At 44.1% G+C, this 21390-nt stretch overlaps 1 protein-coding gene across 3 annotated transcripts in view; it reads right to left on the bottom strand.

Annotated features, from left to right (window-relative positions):
* LOC110522355 (pleckstrin homology domain-containing family G member 1) overlaps nt 1-21390 on the bottom strand; it is a 130822-nt gene that overhangs the window by 35602 nt on the left and 73830 nt on the right. For all 3 annotated transcript variants that reach the window (XM_036976025.1, XM_036976027.1, XM_036976026.1), the window contains exon 2: nt 7294-7829. In XM_036976025.1, the coding sequence (XP_036831920.1) occupies nt 7294-7829 (536 nt within the window). The remainder of the gene's footprint in view (nt 1-7293; nt 7830-21390) is intronic.

Genomic DNA, 21390 nt, shown 5'->3' with positions numbered 1-21390 from the left:
CAGATTAGGATAGAAAACACTCTAAAGTTTCCAAAACTGTCCAAATATTGTCTGTGAGTATAACATAACTGATATTGCAGGCGAAAACCTGAGGAAAATCCAACAAGGAAGTGCCTAAGATAAACTAATCTCCCTGTTCCATTGCATGCCTTCCCTCCATTTAAAGGGATATCAACCAGATTCCTTTCCTTATGGCTTCCACATGGTGTGAACAGTCTTGAGACATAGTTTCAGGCTTTTATTCTGAAAAAATGAGCGAGAAGGATCATATCGTGTCAGTGGATGGCTGGGTGCCGGCAGAGTTTTACATGAGCAACAGCTTGGAGCAGACATTTTCTCTCTCTCTCTCTCTCCTATTGAAAAAGCTACAGTCCGGTTGAAATATTATCGAATATTTATTATAAAAACAACCTGAAGATTGATTATAAAAAACATTTGACATGTTTCTACGAACTTTATGGGTACTATTTGGAATTTTCGTCTGCCCATCATGTCCTGCACGAGCCTGTGGATTTCTGAACAAAACGCGCCAACCATAATCTACTATTATTCTGACAGTTCACATTCTGAAAATAAAGTGGTGACCCTAACTGACCTAAGACAAGAGATTTTTTACTAGAATTAAATGTCAGGAATTGTGAAAAACTGAGTTTAAATGTATTTGGCTAAGGTGTATGTAAACTTCCGACTTCAACTGTTTATCTGCAGGCCACACAAAGTAGCCAACCTGCGTGTGTGTGTCCCCCCCCCGAGGAGACAGTTTGGAGGATTTAGGGGTGAAAGGGCAGATATGGGGGTTTCAGGGCAATGGTTTAGGGCCAGGTTTGGGGGTTAGAGTTTTGGCTTTAATTTAGGATAATGGTGGTCGGTGGAGTCACGGTAAGAGACCAGGATCATGTTTAGGGTTTGGGTTGTCAATCAACACAGCCTAGTCTGAGCCTGATCACTAGAGGTCGACCGATTAATCGGAATGGCCGATTAATTAGGGCCGATTTCAAGTTTTCATAACAATCGGAAATCTGTATTTTTGGACGCAGATTTTTTATTTTTCTTTATTTAACGAGGCAAGTCAGTGAAGAACACATTCTTATTTTCAATGACGGCCTAGGAACGGTGGGTTAACTGCCTTGTTCAGGGGCAGAACAACTGATTTTTACCTTGTCAGCTCAGGGATTCAATCTTGCAACCTTACGGTTAACTAGTTCAATGCTCTAACCACCTGCCTCACGAGGAGCCCGCCTGTTACGCGAATGCAGTAAGAAGCCAAGGTAAGTTGCTAGCTAGCATTAAACTCATCTTATTAAAAAAAAACAATCAATCAATCATAATCACTAGTTATGGTTGATGATATTACTAGTTTATCTAGCGTGTCCTGCGTTGCATATAATCGATGCGGTGCGCATTCGTGAAAAAGGACTGTCGTTGCTCCAACGTGTACCTATCCATAAACACCAATGCCTTTCTTAAAATCAATACACAGAAGTATATATTTTTAAACCTGCATATTTAGCTAAAAGAAAGTTTAGTAGGCAATATTAACCAGTAGAAATTGTGTCAATTCTCTTGCGTTCATTGCACGCAGAGTTAAAGTATATGCAATAGTTTGGGCCACCTGGCTCGTTGCGAACTAATTTGCCAGAATTTTTACGTAATTATGACATAACATTGAAGGTTGTGCAATGTAACAGCAATATTTAGACTTATGGATGCCACCCGTTCGATAAAATACGGAACGGTTCCGTATTTCACTGAAAGAATAAACGTTTGTTTTTCGAAATTATAGTTTCCGGATTCGAGCATATTAATGACCTAAGGCTTGTATTTCTGTGTGTTATTATGTTATAATTAAGTCTATGATTTGATAGAGCAGTCTGACTGAGCGATGGTAGGCCGCAGCAGGCTCGTAACTATTCATTCAACCACACTTTAGTGCGTTTTGCCAGCAGCTCTTCGCAATGCTTCAAGCATTGCGATGTTTATGACTTCAAGCCTATCAACTCTCGAGATTAGGCTGGTGTAACGATGTGATGTGAAATGGCTAGCTAGTTAGCGGGGTGCGCGCTAATAGCGTTTCAAACGTCACTTGCTCTGAGACTTGGAGTAGTTGTTCCCCTTGCTCTGCATGGGTAACGCTGCTTCGAGGGTGGCTGTTGTTGATGTGTTCCTGGTTCGAGCCCAGGTAGTGGCGAGGAGAGGGATGGAAGCTATACTGTTACACTGGCAATACTAAAGTGCCTATAAGAACATCCAATAGTCAAAGGTATATGAAATACAAATCGTATAGAGAGAAAGAGTCCTATAATTCCTATAATAACTACAACCTAAAACTTCTTACCTGGGAATATTGAAGACACATGTTAAAAGGAACCACCAACTTTCATATGTTCTCATGTTCTGAGCAAGGAACTTAAACGTTAGCTTTTCTTACATGGCACATATTTCACTTTTACTTTCTTCTCCAACACTTTGTTTTTGTATTATTTAACCTCTTTCAGCTAGGGGGCACTATTTTTATGTTTGGAAAAATAACGTTGCCAATGTAAACGGCCTATTTCTCAGGCCCATATGCTAGAATATGCATATAATTTACAGATTAGGATAGAAAACTCTAAAGTTTCCAAAACGGTCAAAGTATTGTCTGTGAGTATAACAGAACTGATAATGCAGGCGAAACCTGAGGAAAATCAAACCAGGAAGTGGCTTCTATTTTGAAAGCTCCATGTTCCATAGCCTGCCTTCGCACCATTTAAAGGGATATTAACCAGATTCCTTTTCCTATCGCTGCCTCAAGGTGTCAGTCTTTAGACATAGTTTCAGGCTTTTATTTTGAAAGATGAGCGAGAAAGATAACATGGCGTTGGTGGATAGCTGGGTGTTCCCAGGAGTTTTGCTTGCGCAGCAGAGTGGGGCAGCCATTGACTCTCCCTCTCCTACTGAAAAAGAGACAGTGCCGGTTGATATATTATCAATTATATATTTTAAAAACAACCTGAGGATTGATTATAAAAAACGTTTGACATGTTTCTGTGGACATGACCGCGTTGTCGTGACCGCTCGAGCCTGTGGATTTCTGAACATAACGCGCCAAATAAACAGAGGTATTTTGGATACAAAAATAATCTTTATGGAACAAAAGGAACATTTGTGTAACTGGGAGGCTCGTGAGTGAAAACATCTGAAGATCAAAGGTAAGCGATTAATTTGATTGCTTTTCTGAATTTCGTGACCAAGCTACCTGATGCTAGGTGTTCATAATGTTTTGTCTAGTGATCGATAAACTTACACAAACGCTTGGATTGCTTTCGCTTCCAATACTCTACTCAGCAAACTGGATGCAGTTTATCACAGTGCCATCCGTTTTGTTACTAAAGTACCTTATACCACTGCGACCTGTATGCTCTAGTCAGGTGGCCCTCGCTACATGTTCGTCGCCAGACCCACTGGCTCCAGGTCATCTACAAGTCTATGCTAGGTAAAGCTCCGCCTTATCTCAGTTCACTGGTCACGATGGCAACACCCACCCACAGCACACGCTCCAGCAGGTGTATCTCACTGATCATCCCTAAAACCAAAACCTCATGTCCGGGACTGGAGCAGGGGGAATGGGATGAAAGGCGTTCTCCAGGTTTCTCTGTGAGTTCGTTTGGAGAAGCCTGATATGCTGCTTAAAACACAGTTATTCAGCCAGGGAAGGACCACCATATAGTGGGGCAAAAAAGTATTTAGTCAGCCACCAATTGTGCAAGTTCTCCCACTTAAAAAGATGAGAGAGGCCTGTAATTTTCATAATAAAAATCACATTGATTTTTAATGAATTTATTTTCAAATTATGGTGGAAAATATGTGTTTGGTCATTAACAAAAGTTTCTCAATACTTTGTTATATACCCTTTGTTGGCAATGACAGAGGTCAAATGTTTTCTGTAAGTCTTCACAAGGTTTTCACACACTGTTGCTGGTATTTTGGCCCATTCCTCCATGCAGATCTCCTCTTGAGCAGTGATGTTTTGGGGCTGTTGCTGGGCAACACAGACTTTCAACTCCCTCCAAAGATTTTCTTTGGGGTTGAGATCTGGAGACTGGCTAGGCCACTCAAGGACCTTGAAATGCTTCTTACGAAGCCACTCCTTCGTTGCCCGGGCGGTGTGTTCGGGATCATTGTCATGCTGAAAAGACCCAGCCACGCCCTTGGCTTTGTTACTTTGGTCCCAGCTCTCTGCAGGTCATTCTCTAGGTCCCCCCCGTGTGGTTCTGGGATTTTTGCTCACCGCTCGTGATCATTTTGACCCCACGGGTTGAGATCTTGCGTGGAGCCCCAGACCGAGGGAGATTATCAGTGGTCTTGTATGTCTTCCATTTCCTAATAATTGCTCCCACAGTTGATTTCTTCAAACCAAGCTGCTTACCTATTGCAGATTCAGTCTTCCCAGCCTGGTGCAGGTCTACAATTTTGTTTCTGGTGTCCTTTGACAGCTCTTTGGTCTTGGCCATAGTGGAGTTTGGAGTGTGACTGTTTGAGGTTGTGGACAGGTGTCTTTTATACTGATAACAAGTTCAAACAGGTGGCATTAATTCAGGTAACGAGTGGAGGACAGAGAAGAAGTTACAGGTCTGTGAGAGGCAGAAATCTTGCTTGTTTGTCGGTGACCAAATACTTATTTTCCACCATAATTTGCAAATAAATTCATTAAAAATCCTACAATGTGATTTTTCTAAATTTGTCTGTCATAGTTGAAGTGTACCTATGATGAAAATTACAGGCCTCTCATATTTTTAAGTGGGAGAACTTGCACAACTGGTGGCTGACTAAATACTTTTTTGCCCCACTGTATATAGGGTGCATCTACCATGTACTACTCAGATACAGTTACAGTGCATCTGGAACATATTCCGACCCCTTGACTTTTTCCACATTTTATTTACATTACTGCCTTATTCTAAAATGTATTGAATTGTTTTTTCCCCTCATCAATTTACACACAATACTCCATAATGACAAAGCAAAAAAACTACTTAGACATTTTTGCAAATGTATAAAAAAAAAAACTGAAATAGTACATTTACATAAGTATTCAGACCCTTGACTCAGTACTTTGTTGAAGCACATCAGCCTTAAGTCTTCTTGGGTATGACGCTACAAGCTTGGCACACCTATATTTGGAGAGTTTCTGCCATTCTTCTCTGCAGATCCTCTAAACTCGGTCAGGTTGGATGGGGAGTGTCGCTGCTCCGACACAATCTTGTCTCGGAGCTCTATGGACAATTCATTCGACCTCATTGCTTGGCCTTCGACCTCATGGCTTGGTTTTTACTCTGACATGCACTGTCAACTGTGGGACCTTATATAGACAGGTGTGTGCCTTTCCAAATGATGTCCAATAAATTGAGTTTACCACAAATTGTAGAAACATCAAGGATTATCAATGGAAACAAGATGCACCTGAGCTCAATATCGAGTCTCATAGCAAAGGGTCTGAACACTTATGCAAAGAAGGTATCTGTTTTTGATTTGTAATATATTTGCAAACATTTCTAAAAACATGTTTTCACTTTGTCATTATGGGGTATTGTGTGTATCTTGATGGGATGCACTGTACATATACATGCATTATGTGCCACACACACACACACACACACACACAAACCACTACACACATATATGCACATACCAATACAAACACACTGCTTGTGCAGGCCACATCACCGTCCGTCGTTGACAGATGGAGCGCAGGTGAGCCCACAGGAGTCTGGTTAAATATTTATGTTTGGGCAATCACCCCCTCTAACCCTGCGGAAAGCACCACGCAAGGGATTCTGGGTAATGGGTGGAGGGTGACAGCTCTGATGGCGAGTGGCCACGGTGGATAGTAGCACTATACTGTACATTGGTGGTGGTGAATATGATGGTGAATGAGTGCGATGTGTTACACCCACTTAATGGGACCTACTGACAAGCACTAGATATAGCAGGGCAGTCTGCTCTGAATGTAATCCACTGATGATGAATAGCGTAAATGTTGGAAGTCTTAACAGAGATTGACATCAATAAGGGGGGAGAAAGGGGTAAATTATGGTCCTGTCTAAAAGTGTAGTGGAAGAGTGGGTGTCCGGCCGCATAGATCTGATAAAGGGGTCTTGTTGAGTAGTTAGGAGGGTCCAGGTCTAAGGGGAGTATACGTCTTTAAAGCGATCTCTGCTCAGTGTTTAGCTAACCTACTTTAGACATTGTTATTACAGCTCTAAATCCCTCTTCCTACAGCACCGCTCTCCCATTCCTATTCTCCTCAACCTGAATGGAGCGAGGAGGCATGGTGGGGGTAGGGACATCCATCTTGGTCCCTGTGACAAGGTGGGAGGGGTGAGGAAACCGTTTCTCCGACAACTCACCCACCCCCTCTATCTCTTTCTGAAAGGACCAGTTTCCTGCTGGTTGGGAACTCTGACGACAACTCTTCCACCCAAATCAACTTCTCCTGTATATGGGTGTTGTCTATGAACACTCTGGACACATCTTGACCCCCGTTCTTTCTTACACAGGTCCTGACTGGTATGATGCTGTTCAGTAATATATTAGTATCTGTCCTCCTACACTGCAGTGTTCCATCCAGTCCTCCAGCAGTCCCAACAGGGTTTCATCTCCGGCAGTCCCAACAGGGTTTCATCTCCAGCAGTCCCAACAGGGTTTCATCTCCGGCAGTCCCAACAGGGTTTCATCTCCGGCAGTCCCAACAGGGTTTCATCTCCAGCAGTCCCAACAGGGTTTCATCTCAGGTCCTCCAGCAGTCCCAACAGAGTTTCATCTCCGGCAGTCCCAACAGGGTTTCATCTCCAGCAGTCCCAACAGGGTTTCATCTCCAGCAGTCCCAACAGGGTTTCATCTCAGGTCCTCCAGCAGTCCCAACAGGGTTCCCATCCAGTCCTCCAGCAGTCCCAACATAACATTGTTGTTTTAGTCCTGGGCAAACTCACCTGATTCAACTCACTGAGGGCTTGATGATTAGTTGACAAGTTGAATCAGGTGTGCTTGTCCAGGGCTACAACAACAACATGTACTGTTGGGGGTACTGGAGGACTGGAGTTGGGAAACACTGCATGCTCTGTCCTACTGTTTGCATCTCACCTAACAGTCTGAAAATGTACCCCTGTGCTGTATGTAGGTGCAGTGATAGCTGGTGTCTCCCCAGTGGTGTTGTGTGGTACCATGTTCCTCACAGTACTGGACAGACTCCTGTAAGAAGGATAAGTACTATGTATGCGTCTCCCCAGTGGGGTTGTGTGGTACCATGCTCCTTACCTGTACGATGCTCTGCAGGTCCAGTACGTAGGTCCTCTCAGTGTCCATTATCTCCTGAACCACCCTGTCCACATACTGCACCCTGGGCCCTGGGGAGCTCCTCTCCCCAGCCTTGGTGTCTGACTGGGGGGTCTGGGCAGACACCTGTCTAACAGTCCCTTTTCCTGCATCTGTTCCTCCAATATTCCTTTCCTCCTCATCCCCACATCCCAGCTGTCTGGCTGGAACCAGCTCCAACCGGATCGCCCCGGAGTCCCGGTCAGGAGCGGGGTGACAGTGAGGGGAGGGGCCTAAAGTGGAGCGGCTGCCCAGTGAGCAGTGGCTGTCCCTGGAGGAGGCGGAGGAAGAGGTGGAGCCGTAGCTGATTGGGCGCTCAGCACTGTCTGGGGAGGAGTCCATGCTGTGGGCGGAGCAGTAGCGTAGAGGGGTGTGGTGGATGTCGGAGTGGCGAAAGCGGCCCGGAATGCCCACTGAGCTCAGGACCGAGCCGGCATCCGGAATCTCTGGGAGAGGAGGGAGGGCATCCGTGTAATCGTCTGAAAGAAGGAGGCGAGAGAGGGAGAGAAAAGGACGTGTGAGAATTGAGACCTTTATCCTTGTCCTCTCATCAAGTTCAGAGTAAACATTGTTAATACTCAACCATCCTAATAAAACAACAAAAAAGTGAACCCCTTTATGTTCCCACAGTGTCCCTATCTGGATTCCAAGTGGCATGCTTGCCAGGACAGAGTTTAACTAGACACTGGAAGCCTCTCTCTCGTCTCTCTCTCTCTCGCTGTCTCATCTCTCTCAGCAGAAAGGCCAAAGTAGAAAACCCACACCTTGTTCATGTCCCTTGATGGTTTAGGATTCCAACTGAAAAACAGGCCACACCACAGTCGTGAGAGTGTGGTGTCCAGTCTAACTGAAACTGACCACAACTATGTCCTCAACTCACACCATGGCCAGAAGGCTTTAAAAACACACAAAAAGAAGCACTCTAACAAGCCATGATGACCACACTAAGTCATTTACAGAGAGAGAGAGAGAGAGAGAGAGAGAGAGAGAGAGAGAGAGACCAGAGAGAGAGAGACCAGTGAGAGAGAGAGAGAGACCAGAGAGAGACCAGATAGAGACCAGAGAGAGCGAGACCAGAGAGAGACAGAGAGAGACCAGAGAGAGAGAGAGACCAGAGAGAGAGAGAGAGAGACCAGAAAGAGAGAGAGACAGAGAGACCAGAGAGACCAGAGAGACCAGAGACAGAGAGACCAGAGAGACCAGAGAGAGAGAGACCAGAGAGAGAGAGACCAGAGAGAGAGAGACCAGAGAGAGAGAGACCAGAGAGAGAGGGATACGAGACAGAGAGAGAGACCAGAGAGAGAGACAGAGAGACCAGAGAGAGAGAGAGACACCAGAGAGAGAGACACCAGAGAGAGAGAGAGAGAGAGAGAGGGAGAGACCAGAGAGAGAGAGACACCAGAGAGAGAGAGAGAGAGAGACACCAGAGAGAGAGAGCGAGAGACACCAGAGAGAGAGAGACACCAGAGAGTGAGAGAGAGAGAGACACCAGAGAGAGTGAGAGAGAGAGAGAGAGACCAGAGAGAGAGAGAGACAGAGAGAGAGACAGTCGTGAGAGTGTGGTGTCCAGTCTAACTGAAACTGACCACAACCATGTCCTCAACTCACACCATGGCCAGAAGGCTTTAAAAACACACAAAAAGAAGCACTCTAAGAGAGAGAGAGAGAGAGAGAGAGAGAGAGAGAGAGAGAGACCAGAGAGAGAGAGACCAGAGAGAGAGAGAGACCAGAGAGAGAGAGAGACCAGAGAGAGAGAGAGACAGAGAGACCAGAGACAGAGACAGAGAGACCAGAGAGAGAGAGAGACCAGAGAGAGAGAGAGACCAGAGAGAGAGAGAGACCAGAGAGAGAGAGACCAGAGAGAGAGAGACCAGAGAGAGAGGGATACGAGACAGAGAGAGAGACCAGAGAGAGAGAGAGAGAGAGACCAGAGAGAGAGAGAGAGCCCAGAAAGAGACCAGAGAGAGAGCCCAGAGAGAGACCAGAGAGAGAGAGCCCAGAGAGAGAGAGAGAGAGACACCAGAGAGAGAGAGAGAGAGACACCAGAGAGAGAGAGAGACACAAGAGAGAGAGACACCAGAGAGAGAGAGAGAGAGAGAGACACCAGAGAGAGAGAGAGAGACACCAGAGAGAGAGAGAGAGACACCAGAGAGAGAGAGAGAGACACCAGAGAGAGAGAGACACAAGAGAGAGAGAGAGAGACCAGAGAGAGAGAGAGAGAGAGACAGAGAGACACCAGAGAGAGAGAGAGAGAGACAGAGAGACACCAGAGAGACACAAGAGAGAGAGAGAGACACAAGAGAGAGAGAGACACGAGAGAGAGAGAGAGAGACCAGAGAGAGAGAGAGAGAGAGAGAGAGAGAGAGAGACAGAGAGACACAAGAGAGAGAGAGAGAGACCAGAGAGAGAGAGAGAGAGAGAGAGAGAGAGACAGAGAGACACCAGAAAGAGAGAGACAGAGAGACCAGAGAGAGACCAGAGAGAGAGAGAGAGACACCAGAGAGAGACCAGAGAGAAAGAGAGAGAGACCAGAGAGAGAGACAGACCAGAGAGAGAGAGAGACAGACCAGAGAGAGAGAGAGACAGACCAGAGAGAGAGAGAGAGACAGACCAGAGAGAGAGACAGAGAGAGAGAGACAGAGAGAGAGAGACAGAGAGAGAGAGAGACAGAGAGAGAGAGACAGAGAGAGCCCACAGAGAGAGAGAGCCAGAGAGAGAGACACCAGAGAGAGGGAGAGAGAGACACCAGAGAGAGGGAGAGAGAGACACAAGAGAGAGAGAGAGACACAAGAGAGAGAGACACGAGAGAGAGAGAGAGAGAGCCCACAGAGAGAGAGAGCCCAGAGAGCCAGAGCCCAGAGAGAGAGCCCAGAGAGAGAGAGCCCAGAGAGAGAGAGAGACCAGAGAGAGAGAGACAGAGAGAGAGAGACCAGAGAGAGAGAGACCAGAGAGAGACAGAGAGAGAGAGACCAGAGAGAGAGACAGAGAGCCCACATAGAGAGACAGAGAGCCCACATAGAGAGAGAGCCCAGAGAGAGAGAGAGAGAGAGAGAGAGAGAGAGAGACCAGAGAGAGAGACCAGAGAGAGACAGAGAGAGAGACCAGAGAGACACCAGAGAGTGAGACCAGAGAGAGACAGAGACCAGAGAGAGAGACCAGAGAGACCAGAGAGAGAGTGAGTAAGTGAAAGGGGTATGAATCCCAAACCACCGCCTCGCCCCTACCAACTCGCCCTTGAGGGCCCTCTGTCATCACGTGTTGCTGACGAACATAAAATTCAAACAAACAAATCCCCTGTCGTTTTACAAAATATATACCTCAGTTACAGTTAAACATTTAATTTGGGAGGTATTTCATATTTTACATGTGTCAAGTCTCACCATCAGACAAATTAATGCTTGTATCATATAATTAGGCACGCCACTCCAGTATTTTGTGTGAAACTCAACAATAACGCTGTGCCTTATGGGATTCCAATTCGCTAATTAGCCCCTACACCCTAGATAATTTTCATTCCCTCAGCTTTGGGACACTTGTGCAAATGGTGCAAATGGAGGGCCAAGGGGGTGATTTTACAGTACTCTACTTTTCTTTACTGTTCTGTATTGTTTTCTACTGTACATCATGCAAAAACAAACATCTATGATTGGTTCAGATTTGGTCTTGCCAGGACGGACTGACCAATTTTTTTTTTTAATTCAAAAGTTCATGTATGTATTGGTTGGTGCTCAGTGGTTGAGGATGCTTGTTACAGTAAATGGAAAGAGGTTGGGTGGTAGGTATCATGGTAGGAGTCAGTAAGAGCTGGGAGAGGTGACATTACATAGAGAAAGAAGAGTGAGAGTGTGATTGTCCCGACTGTGAAAACTCCCATTGTAGCCAAATCAATTTCAGTAATTCCGACTTCGTAACAGAATTACGAGTTTTAATCAAACTTGATATCAGTAAAAAAAAACACAAAAAATGATATATAACTAATTAGCAGGTCTACCTGTAATTGTTATGTGGGTTTTTGGTAACGGAATTACAAGGCAATGTTTATTAAACTTACAGAAGGCAAATAATTAAATAATATAAAAGTGTTGCTCTTAGTTGTGTTTTGATGTATTCCCATGACCTTTTAAGACTTTTCTCTTAGCTGTGTTTTGATGTATTCCCATGACCTTTTAAGACTTTTCTCTTAGTTGTGTTTTGATGTATTCCCATGACCTTTTAAGACTTTTCTCTTAGCTGTGTTTTGATGTATTCCCATGACCTTTTAAGACTTTTCTGGTAGATGTTTTCTAAGACACCTTTTCCATCTACTTTCCATCTTATTCAACATTTTTGGGATGGAAAATGGTTAAAATGTATACAGTGCATTAGGAAAGTATTCAGACCCCTTGACTTTTTCCACATTTTGTTATGTTACATCCTTATTCTAAAACTGATTAAATAGATTTTTTCCCCATCAATTTACCCACACCACCCCATAATGACTAAGCAAAAAACATTAGACATTCTTGCAAATGTATAAAAAATAAATAAAAAAATGAAATCACATTTACAGAAGTATTCAGACCCTTTACTATGTACTTTGTTGAAGCAATTTTGGCAGCGATTAAAGCCTTGAGTTTTCTTGGGTTTGATGCTACAAGCTTGGCACACCTGTATTTGTGGAGTTTCTCCCATTCCTCTCTGCAGATCCTCTCAAGCTCTGTTAGGTTGGATTGGGAGGATCGCTGAGCTGCTATTTTCAGGTCTATCCAGATATGTTAAAATCGGGTTCAAGTCCGGGCTCTGGCTGGGTCACTCAAGGACATTCAGAGACTTGTGCCGAAGCCACTCCTGTGTTGTCTTGGTTGTGTGCTTAGGGTCATTGTCCTAAGGTACTGAACACTCTGGAGCAGGTTTTCATCTCTGTACTTTGCTCAGTTCACCTTTCCCTCGATCCTGACTAGTCTCCCAGTCCCTGCTACTGAAAAACATCCCACAACATGATGCTTCCACCACCATGCTTCACCGTAGGGATGGTGCCAGGTTTCCTCCAGACGTGACGCTTGGCATTCAGGCCAAAGATTTCAATCTTGTTCTCACATCAGACCAGAGAATCTTGTTTCTCATGGTCTGAGAGTCATTTAGGTGCCCTTTGGCAAACTCCAAGCAGGCTGTCATGTGCCTTTCATTGAGGAGTGGCTTCCGTCTAGCCACTACCACAAAGGCCTGATGGAGATGGGAGAACATGCAGCACCATCCACAAAGACAACCATCTCCACAGAGGAACTCTGGAGCTCTGTCAGAGTGACCATCAGGTTCTTGGTCACCTCCCTGACTAAAGCCCTTCTACCCCGATTGCTCAGTTTAGCCGGGCGGCCAGTTCCAGGAAGAGTCTTGTCTTCCAAACTTCCATTTAAGAATGGAGGCCACTGTGTTCTTGGGGACATTCAATGCGGCAGACAAGTTTTGGTACCCTTCCTCAGATCTGTGCCTCGACACAGTCCTGTCTCGGAGCTCTACGGACAATTTCGTCGACCTCATGGTTTGGTTTTTGCTCTGACATGCACTGTGGGACTTATGCAATGTGCATTCTCCCTACTTCCACTCATGCTACAACCAGAACTGCAGCTGCAATGAATGAGTATAGTAAAGTTAATTTATTAGCAGCTTGTGTATAATATCAAGGAATATTTCACTCTCTCTGGTCATAGGAGAAAAAACATGAATTGGTGCATGAGGCAGAAATAATACAGTGACTTGAGTTTCACCATCAGCTGGAAGACTATGTCCCCTTTTCTCAGTGGAGGGAGGTGAGAGGCAACCTCAACGCTTCTCCACTCCACGGTACTTACACCCATGACATTGGAAGAACTGTGTGTTTCGTGTGTGTGTTTCTTACATGCATTTGGTTTATCACCCCTGAGATAATGCTAACTGAGCTAATGGTTTTAGTGGGACTCCTTAGAGCCATTAGACATGGGCCAGCAACATTCACACAAAGAAACCATGTGTCTCTACCCCTAGTGAAAACCAAACAACAGACGAAGACTTCCTTACTTCTGTTTACCCAGCCCTTCCCCTGCACCTTCCAGACCCCCTGTTCGGGACACACCTAACCTGTTACACGCGCGCTTGCACACTGCACACCTAAACTCTGTGTGAGTGGTAAAATGCGACTAGAACAAGTAGAGAGTGTGAGTGAGGTGGGCAGGGGGGGGAGGGGGGGAGTTGGTGTTATCTTCAGCCCAGATTATGTTCAACCTGATCTGTGTAAATTCTCTCTAATTACGGGCCTAAAGCCTCAGAGTTGGTACTGTTTCTCCAGTTGTGTGTGCATGTCTAAGTCTGTGTGTCTATGTCTGTCTGTGTGTGTGTGTGTGTGTGTGCGTGTGTGTGTTTAAGGATTAGACTGGGTATTAGTGCTGTGAGCTCTTCCTTTCCTGCCAGAACAGCAACACAGTGAACCAGTGGCTCGGAGTCTGGCCTACATTTAGGCTAACTCAATAAGGACAAAGACCAGGCCTACATTTTTTAGCAAATGTATTGAAAATGAAAGAGAAATATCTAATTTACATAAGTATTCACACCCCTGAGTCAAAACATGTTAGAATCCCGTTTGGCAGCAATTACAGCTGTGAGTCTTTCTGGGCAAGTCTCTAAGAGCTGAGCACACCTGAATTGTACAATATTTGCGCATTATTCTTTAAAAACTTGTTCAAAATCTGTCAAGTTGGTTGTTCCTCAAGCCAATGTAAGTCAAAACTAACTAGGCCACTCAGGAACATTCAATGTCTTGGTAAGCAACTCCAGTGTACACTACCGGTCATCTACTAATTAAGGGTTTTTATTTTTAAGATTTTATACGTTGTATAATAATAGCGAAGACATCAAAACTATGAAATAACACATATGGAATCATGTAGTAACCAAATAAAGTGTTAAACAAATCAAAATATATTTTATATGAGATTCTTCAAATAGCCACCCTTTGCCTTGATGACAGCTTTGCACACTCTTGGCATTCTCTCAACCAGCTCCATGAGGTAGTCACGTGGAATGCATTTCAATTAACAGGTATGCTTTCTTAAAAGTTAATTTGTGGGGGGGGGGGGGGATAGGAGGGATGCCATGTGCGACTGACGTGTTTTCCGTTTGCTCCCGTGGTATTCTTAAAGTTGATGTGAATTTTGCAGCAGAACCGTATTTATTTTCAAATATTAATTTGGTGATCCCTTTCCGTAAAAACCAAGACTACTTTGCTTCCGAATGTCAGCATGTCGACCAAACATAAGGCCAAAAGCATGACTTTGAGAAAACCCGGCCTACAAGACCCGCTCTCATCACCGCCCTCTCCTGAGTCTGAGGGCCCGGGGACGCACACTTTATCCGGGGGTACGACTTGGCCTGGCGGCGCTGAAATGAACATTCGAGGCCAACAAACTACTACGCTCTGAGATAGTTGAAATGAAAACACAGGTGGTTGCTACGATTGAGGCCAGAATACAGGAGGTTTCTGATACTTGAAAAGCATATTTAACCATCCTGCGAAACGAGACTGTGCCAGCAATCACATTACTCAAAACAACAACTGCGTCACACACTACAACGATTGCAGCACTGGAGACCTCCGCTACTAATGTCTCCGACTTAAATACATCCCTGGAGGCTGAAGTTAAACGCCTAGCTGCGGATTTGAAAAAGGTGAAGGAGAGCTGTGTGAGTTTAGAGGGATTCTCTCGCCGCAATAATCTGAGACTTGTATCGGTCCCAGAGTCAGCGGAAATGCATCGCGCCACGGATTTCGTTTCAGGGCTGCTGAAGGATGTTCTTGCCTTAGATGAAAAGCCCCTGATTGATCGAGGCCACTGGTCGCTGCGCCCAAAGCCCCGGGATGGGGAGAGGCCTCGTGACATAATTCTTCGAGTGCACTTTTTTCATGAGAAGATGGAGATCCTCCGACGAGCCCGCAATACCACTCTAAGCTTTCAAGGACAGAGCTTCTCCATCTACCAGGACTACTCCCCCACTGTTTCCAGCCAGCGCGCAGCTTTCGGACAGGCCAAACGAGTACTTCGGGACCATCCAAGTGTGAAGTATGGACTGCGATTCCCGGCCCATTTATGGATATCTCATGAGGGTAAAGACTACACATTTGAATCTCCGGATGAGGCTATGGCTCACATTCAACGTCACATCAAGAAGTCTTGAACATGCTCACAGTTCAGCAACTGTTGCTAGTAAATAACCCACCTGTGGTACAATTATGTTTAGATATAACAGGCTAGTCTTGTATAGTTGGCGAAACTATTCAGGCTTATTTGATGTGATCTAATGTTTTGATCATCTAGTGTGCGTGCCTTACAAGCATTCAGTCATTTTAATTTAATTGTATTAAGGTTTTACTTAACTCCAGTGTTTCTAGGCTGTCTCGCTCACCTATTTAGTTTGTTTACACAGTGTCTCAGTGACTCAAAATATTTTTGGTTATTTGTTTACTGCATCTGTTTGTATTGACCCAGTAAACAGTAAATGTCTCCCGAGGCTACACGGTTTTTGGGGTCTCACTTTAATTTTAAACATTTTGAGCGTCATTTATGCCCAGCAAACGTTCAACACGTAGTTTATTGGTATTGGTTGTAAGCTGTCTCAGCGTCAACTAGACTACTATTATAATTACTATTATTTTTGATTGTCTTACTACGATTTCCTTACTTCAAATTAGATTTTTGGCTGAGAGCCTTTATACATTTGATTTATTTTCTCTCTCAATGCCTGTTATAAGACTGGGAATATAATTATATACATCTACAAGTGGTGCTTTTGTCATTCCGTTTGCACAAGGGATTCGCCTTTTTTTTTTGGAAAAAAAATACATACAAATCTTTCTTTTTGCTGCTTGATCCACTAACAAAACACGACTTTAAAGAGCGGGAGTGTGGGTTTAGGTTTAAGACCGCACTCTCACAGACATACTGTGCGAAGAGAACATGTTCTATTTAGGCTTGTACCTCGAGGTATTGTCTGGGATGGGGGGGCAGGTTGAATTGTTCAGTTCTAATGTCATTCTGTCTTTTTAGTTGTTTTTTTTCTGTACTTTTTCCAAACATTTACCACCGTACATTATTACTCTGAGACAAGTTATTCCGGGGGTTTTGGGCGCTCATTGCTTTTCCATTCTATGCTCTAATGACAGGGTTGAATAACGGGAATGCCCAGAGGGGCCGAAATAATGCGATCAAGTACATTTCATGGAACACCAAAGGGGTTAATAACCCGGTGAAGCGTAAGAGGGTGTTGACACACAAAGGTTTTGAATGCAAATATTGCAAATCTAGACCCACTTGAGGACTGGTGAGCATTTTAGGATGCGTAAGGACTGGGTGGGTCAAGTGTTCCACTCAAACTTTCATAGTAAATCAAGAGGTGCTGCTATTCTGGTTGATAAAGCTACTCCCTTTGTAGCTTCTGAGGTTATTGCTGATCCTAAGGGACGATACGTCATAGTAACCGGTGAACTGTTTTCTACCCCTCTTGTTTTGGCTAGTGTTTATGCTCCCAATTGGGATGACACAAGTTTAATTTCTTCCTTTCTGTCTGCTATTCCCAATTTAGATTCTCATTTGTTGATTTTAGGGGGAGATTTCAACTGTAAAATGTCCCCAGTTCTTGACAAGTCCTCACAAACAAATACAGGCCCATCTAAATGTGCCCTACTTATTCAATCCTTTCTTCAGAAATATGCTATGTTTGAGGCCTGGCGTTTCCTACATCCTACAGATAGACATTATTCCTTTTATTCTCATGTTCATCAAACATACTCCCGGATTGATTACTTCTTTTTGGACAAAAAACTTCTGCCTAACCTTCGGCAGTGTACTTACGAGAGTATTGTTATCTCTGACCATTCACCATTAGTGCTTGAACTAGAGTTTCCCCAGCGACCTGTGTGTTATCAATGGCGTCTCAACCCCATTTACTCTCAGATAAGTAGTTTGTCAATTTCATTTCTTCTGAAATCACCTTATTCCTAGAAACTAATTCAACACCAGGTATGTCCTGCTCTACCATATGGGAGTCTCTCAAAGCATACCTACGTGGCCAAATTATTTCTTATACAGCCAACCAAAACAGAGTTCGCTCCCAGCGACTTCGGGACCTGAGCGAGTCCATAGCCACATTGGATGAGAAGTATGCTACGGATCCTTCCTCTGATCTGCATAAAGACCGCCAACTACTCCAATCTGAATTTGATGAGCTTTCTACCAGGCAAGCTGAACAGTTACTCTTGCGAGCTCGATACAAAGTCTATGAACAAGGCGACAAGGCCAGTAAACTCCTTGCGCATCAGATCCGTAAATCTGAGGCCTCACGTTTAATCCCACAAATAAGGACCCCGTCTGGTGCCACCACAGTTATAGATAAAGAGATCAATTTAAACAATTTTACTCTGCGCTATACACCTCTGAATCCCCTCAAGACCCTTTGCTGATTGACTCCTTTAATGGCTTGAATATGCCTTCAATTGATACAGACTCCCATGACTGCCTAGAAGAAGAATTTACGCTTGAGGAGATTGCAACAGCAGTGTCCGCAATGAAAAGTGGTAAATCACCGGGTCCAGAAGGTTTTCCAACCGAATTTTACAGGACGTTTTCTGGTCTGCTTTGCCCATTCTTGTCTCGACTATTTGCAGAGTGCCTTAATACTTCAAAGCTACCGCCTAGTCTTTATCAGGCTTCAATTTCATTACTACTAAAGAAAAACAAAGACCCCCTGGAATGTGGATCCTATCGCCCAATCTCGCTTTTAAACTGTGATTACAAAATTGTAGCTAAGCTTTTAGCCATCCGTACGGAAGACTTGCTGCACCAAGTAATACACTCTGACCAGACTGGCTTTGTGAGAAATAGGCATTTATTTTTCAATATTAGGCGCCTTATGAATATACTGTACTCCCCAGCGTCGGAGGACCCGGAGGTGGTGGTCTCACTTGATGCCGAAAAAGCGTTTGACCGCGTTGAGTGGGATTACCTAACAGCTGCCCTTTATAGATTTGGCTTTGGCCCCAAATTCATTGCGTGGATAAAGATTCTTTATTTTTTTCCCCATGGCGTCGGTACGGACTAATAATTTGTCCTCTGACTATTTTCCCTTGCACCGCGGATCCAGACAGGGTTGTCCACTCTCCCCCTTGTTGTTTGCTTTGGCAATCGAGCCTCTCGCCATTGCACTACGCTCTAATGATGCCATTCAAGGTATAATCAGGGCGGGCTGGGAGCAGAAAGTCTCGCTATATGCTGACGACCTCCTTTTGTTTATCTCCAACCCCGATACCTCATTGCCACGTGCCCTATCTGTTCTTAAAAAGTTTGGATCAATCTCAGGGTACAAGCTGAATCTAGGCAAGAGTGAGCTTTTTCCGGTAAACAAGGCTGCTTTAAAGTGCTCTTTTACAAGTTCTCAGTTTAGGATTGTCCGGGATCAATTCACCTACTTGGGAGTAAAAGTGACAAGGAAATATTCAAATTTGTTTCAGGAAAACTTTGTTGCTCTAGCAGACAGCTTGAAACAATCTTTTACTTTTTGGAATTCGCTACCCCTTTCTCTTAACGGAAGGATTAATGTCATTAAAATGAATGTGTTGCCCAAATTTTTATATTTATTTCAATGTTTACCCCTTGACTGTTTACAGGAACAATGGTGAGGTGTTTGCTCTGTCCCTGTACTATAGATGGCCCTTTAACCTCTGTAGCCTTCTGCCTGGTGTGTTTAACTTGTCTAAAGTATGTTATCTTTAAAGCTATTTTTTTTATTTGTATTTTTTTTCTAGTTGAGTATATTATTTATATTGCTTTGTCTTGTCTCTGTGTGTGTGTGTGTAAAACTTAATAAACAGAGTTTAAAAAAATAGTTAATTTGTGGAATTTCTTTCCTTCTTAATGTATTTGAGCCAATCAGTTGTGTTAGGGGTGGTATACAGAAGATGGCCCTATTTGGTTAAAGACCAAGTCCATGTTATGGCATGAAGAGCTCAAATAAGTAAAGAGAAACAACAGTCCATCATTTAAGACATGAAGGTTAGTCAATACGGAACTCTGAAAGTTTCTTCAAGTGCAGTCGCAAAAACCATCAAGCGCTATGATGAAACTGGCTCTCATGAGGACCGCCACAGAAATGGAAGACCAGAGTTACCTATTTGCAGCCCAATTAAATGCTTCACTGAGTTCAAGTAAAAGACATCTCAATATCAAGTGTTCAGAGGAGACTGTGTGAATCAGGCCTTAGTTGACAAATTGCTGCAAAAAAATCACTAAATAAAGGACAACAATAATAAGAAGAGACTTGCTTGGGCCAAGAAACACGAGCAATGGACATTAGACCGGTGGAAATTTGTCCTTTGGTCTGGAGTCCAAATTGGAGATTTTTGGTTCCAACCTCCGTCTTTGTGAGATGCAGTGTGGGTGAACGGATGATCTCCGCATGTGTATTTCCCACCATAAAGCATGGAGGTGGTGGTGTGATAGTGTCACTAGCAAAGCACCCCCACACTGTCTGATTTATTTAGAATTTAAGCCACACTTAACCAGCATGGCTACCACAGCATTCTGCAGCTATACGCCATCCCATCTGTTTTTTTAGCTTAGTGGGACTATCATTTGTTTTTCAACAGGACAATGACCCAATACACCTCCAGACTGTGTAAGGGCTATTTGACCAAGAAAGAGAGTGATGGAGTGCTGCATCAGGTGACCTGGCCTCCACACAATCCCCAGACATCAACCCAACGGAGATGGTTTGGGATGAGTTGGACTGCAGAGTGAAGGAAAATGATCAGCATATGTGGGAACTCCTTCAAGACATTGGAAAAGCATTCCAGGTGAAGCTTGTTGAGAGAATGCCAAGAGTGTGCAAATCTGTCATCAAGGCAAAAGGTGGCTGTTTAACACTTTTTTTAACTTCATGATTCCATATGTGTTAGTTCATAGTTTTGATGTCTTCACTATTATTCTACAATGTAGAAAATAGTAAAACAAAGAAAACCCCTTGAATGAGTAGGTGTTCTAAAACTTTTGACCGGTAGTGTATATTTGGCCTTGTGTTTTAGGTTAATGTCCTGCTGAAAGGTGAATTTGTCTCCCAGGGTCTGTTGGAAAGCATACTGAACCAGGTTTTCCTCTAGGATTTAAGCTGTGCTTAGCTCTATTAAATGTATTTTTATCTATACAAACCCCATAGTCCTTGCCGATGACAAGCATACCCATAACCTGATGCATCCGCCACCATGCTTGAAAATATGAAGAGTGGTACTCAGTGTAGTTTTATTCTGTACAGGCTTCCTTCTTTTCACTCTGTCAATTAGGTTAGTATTGTAGAGTAACTACAATGTTGTTGATCCATCCTCAGTGCTCTCCTATCACAGCCATTAAACTCCAATAAATCCATGATAATCGAAAATTCCAATAAGCATTTCTCAACGGCTGGCCATGCCTTCCTCCTGGTTACTACAAACCCGGCCAACAGCAATGCTTTCGACTCTGTCAATCACCGTATTCTTATCGGCAGACTCAACAGCCTTGGTTTTTCTAATGACTACCTCGCCTGGTTCACCAACTTCTTTTCAGAAAGAGTTCAGTGTGTCAAATCGGAGGGCATGTTGTCCGGACCTCTGGCAGTCTCTATGGGGGTACCTCAGGGTTCAATTCTCGGGCCGACTCTTTTCTCTGTATATATCAATGATGTCGCTCTTGCTGCGGGCGTTTACCTGATCCACCTATACGCAGACGACGCCATTCTGTATACTTCTGGCCCTTCTTTGGACACTGTGCTAACTAACCTCCAAATGAGCTTTAATGCCATACAACACTCCTTCCGTGGCCTCCAACTGCTCTTAAACGCTAGTAAAACCAAATGCATGCTTTTCAACCGTTCGTTGCCCGCACCTGCCCGCCCGACTAGCATCACCACCCTGGACGGTTCCGACCTAGAATATGTGGACAACTATAAATATCTAGGTGTAGAATATGTGGACAACTATAAATACCTAGGTGTCTGGTTGGACTGTAA

The sequence above is a fragment of the Oncorhynchus mykiss genome, chromosome 4 (assembly GCF_013265735.2).
Source record: "Oncorhynchus mykiss isolate Arlee chromosome 4, USDA_OmykA_1.1, whole genome shotgun sequence".
Taxonomy (NCBI): Eukaryota; Metazoa; Chordata; class Actinopteri; order Salmoniformes; family Salmonidae; genus Oncorhynchus; species Oncorhynchus mykiss.
Note: the sequence above shows the minus strand (reverse complement) of the source record. Positions and strands in the feature narration are given on the sequence as shown.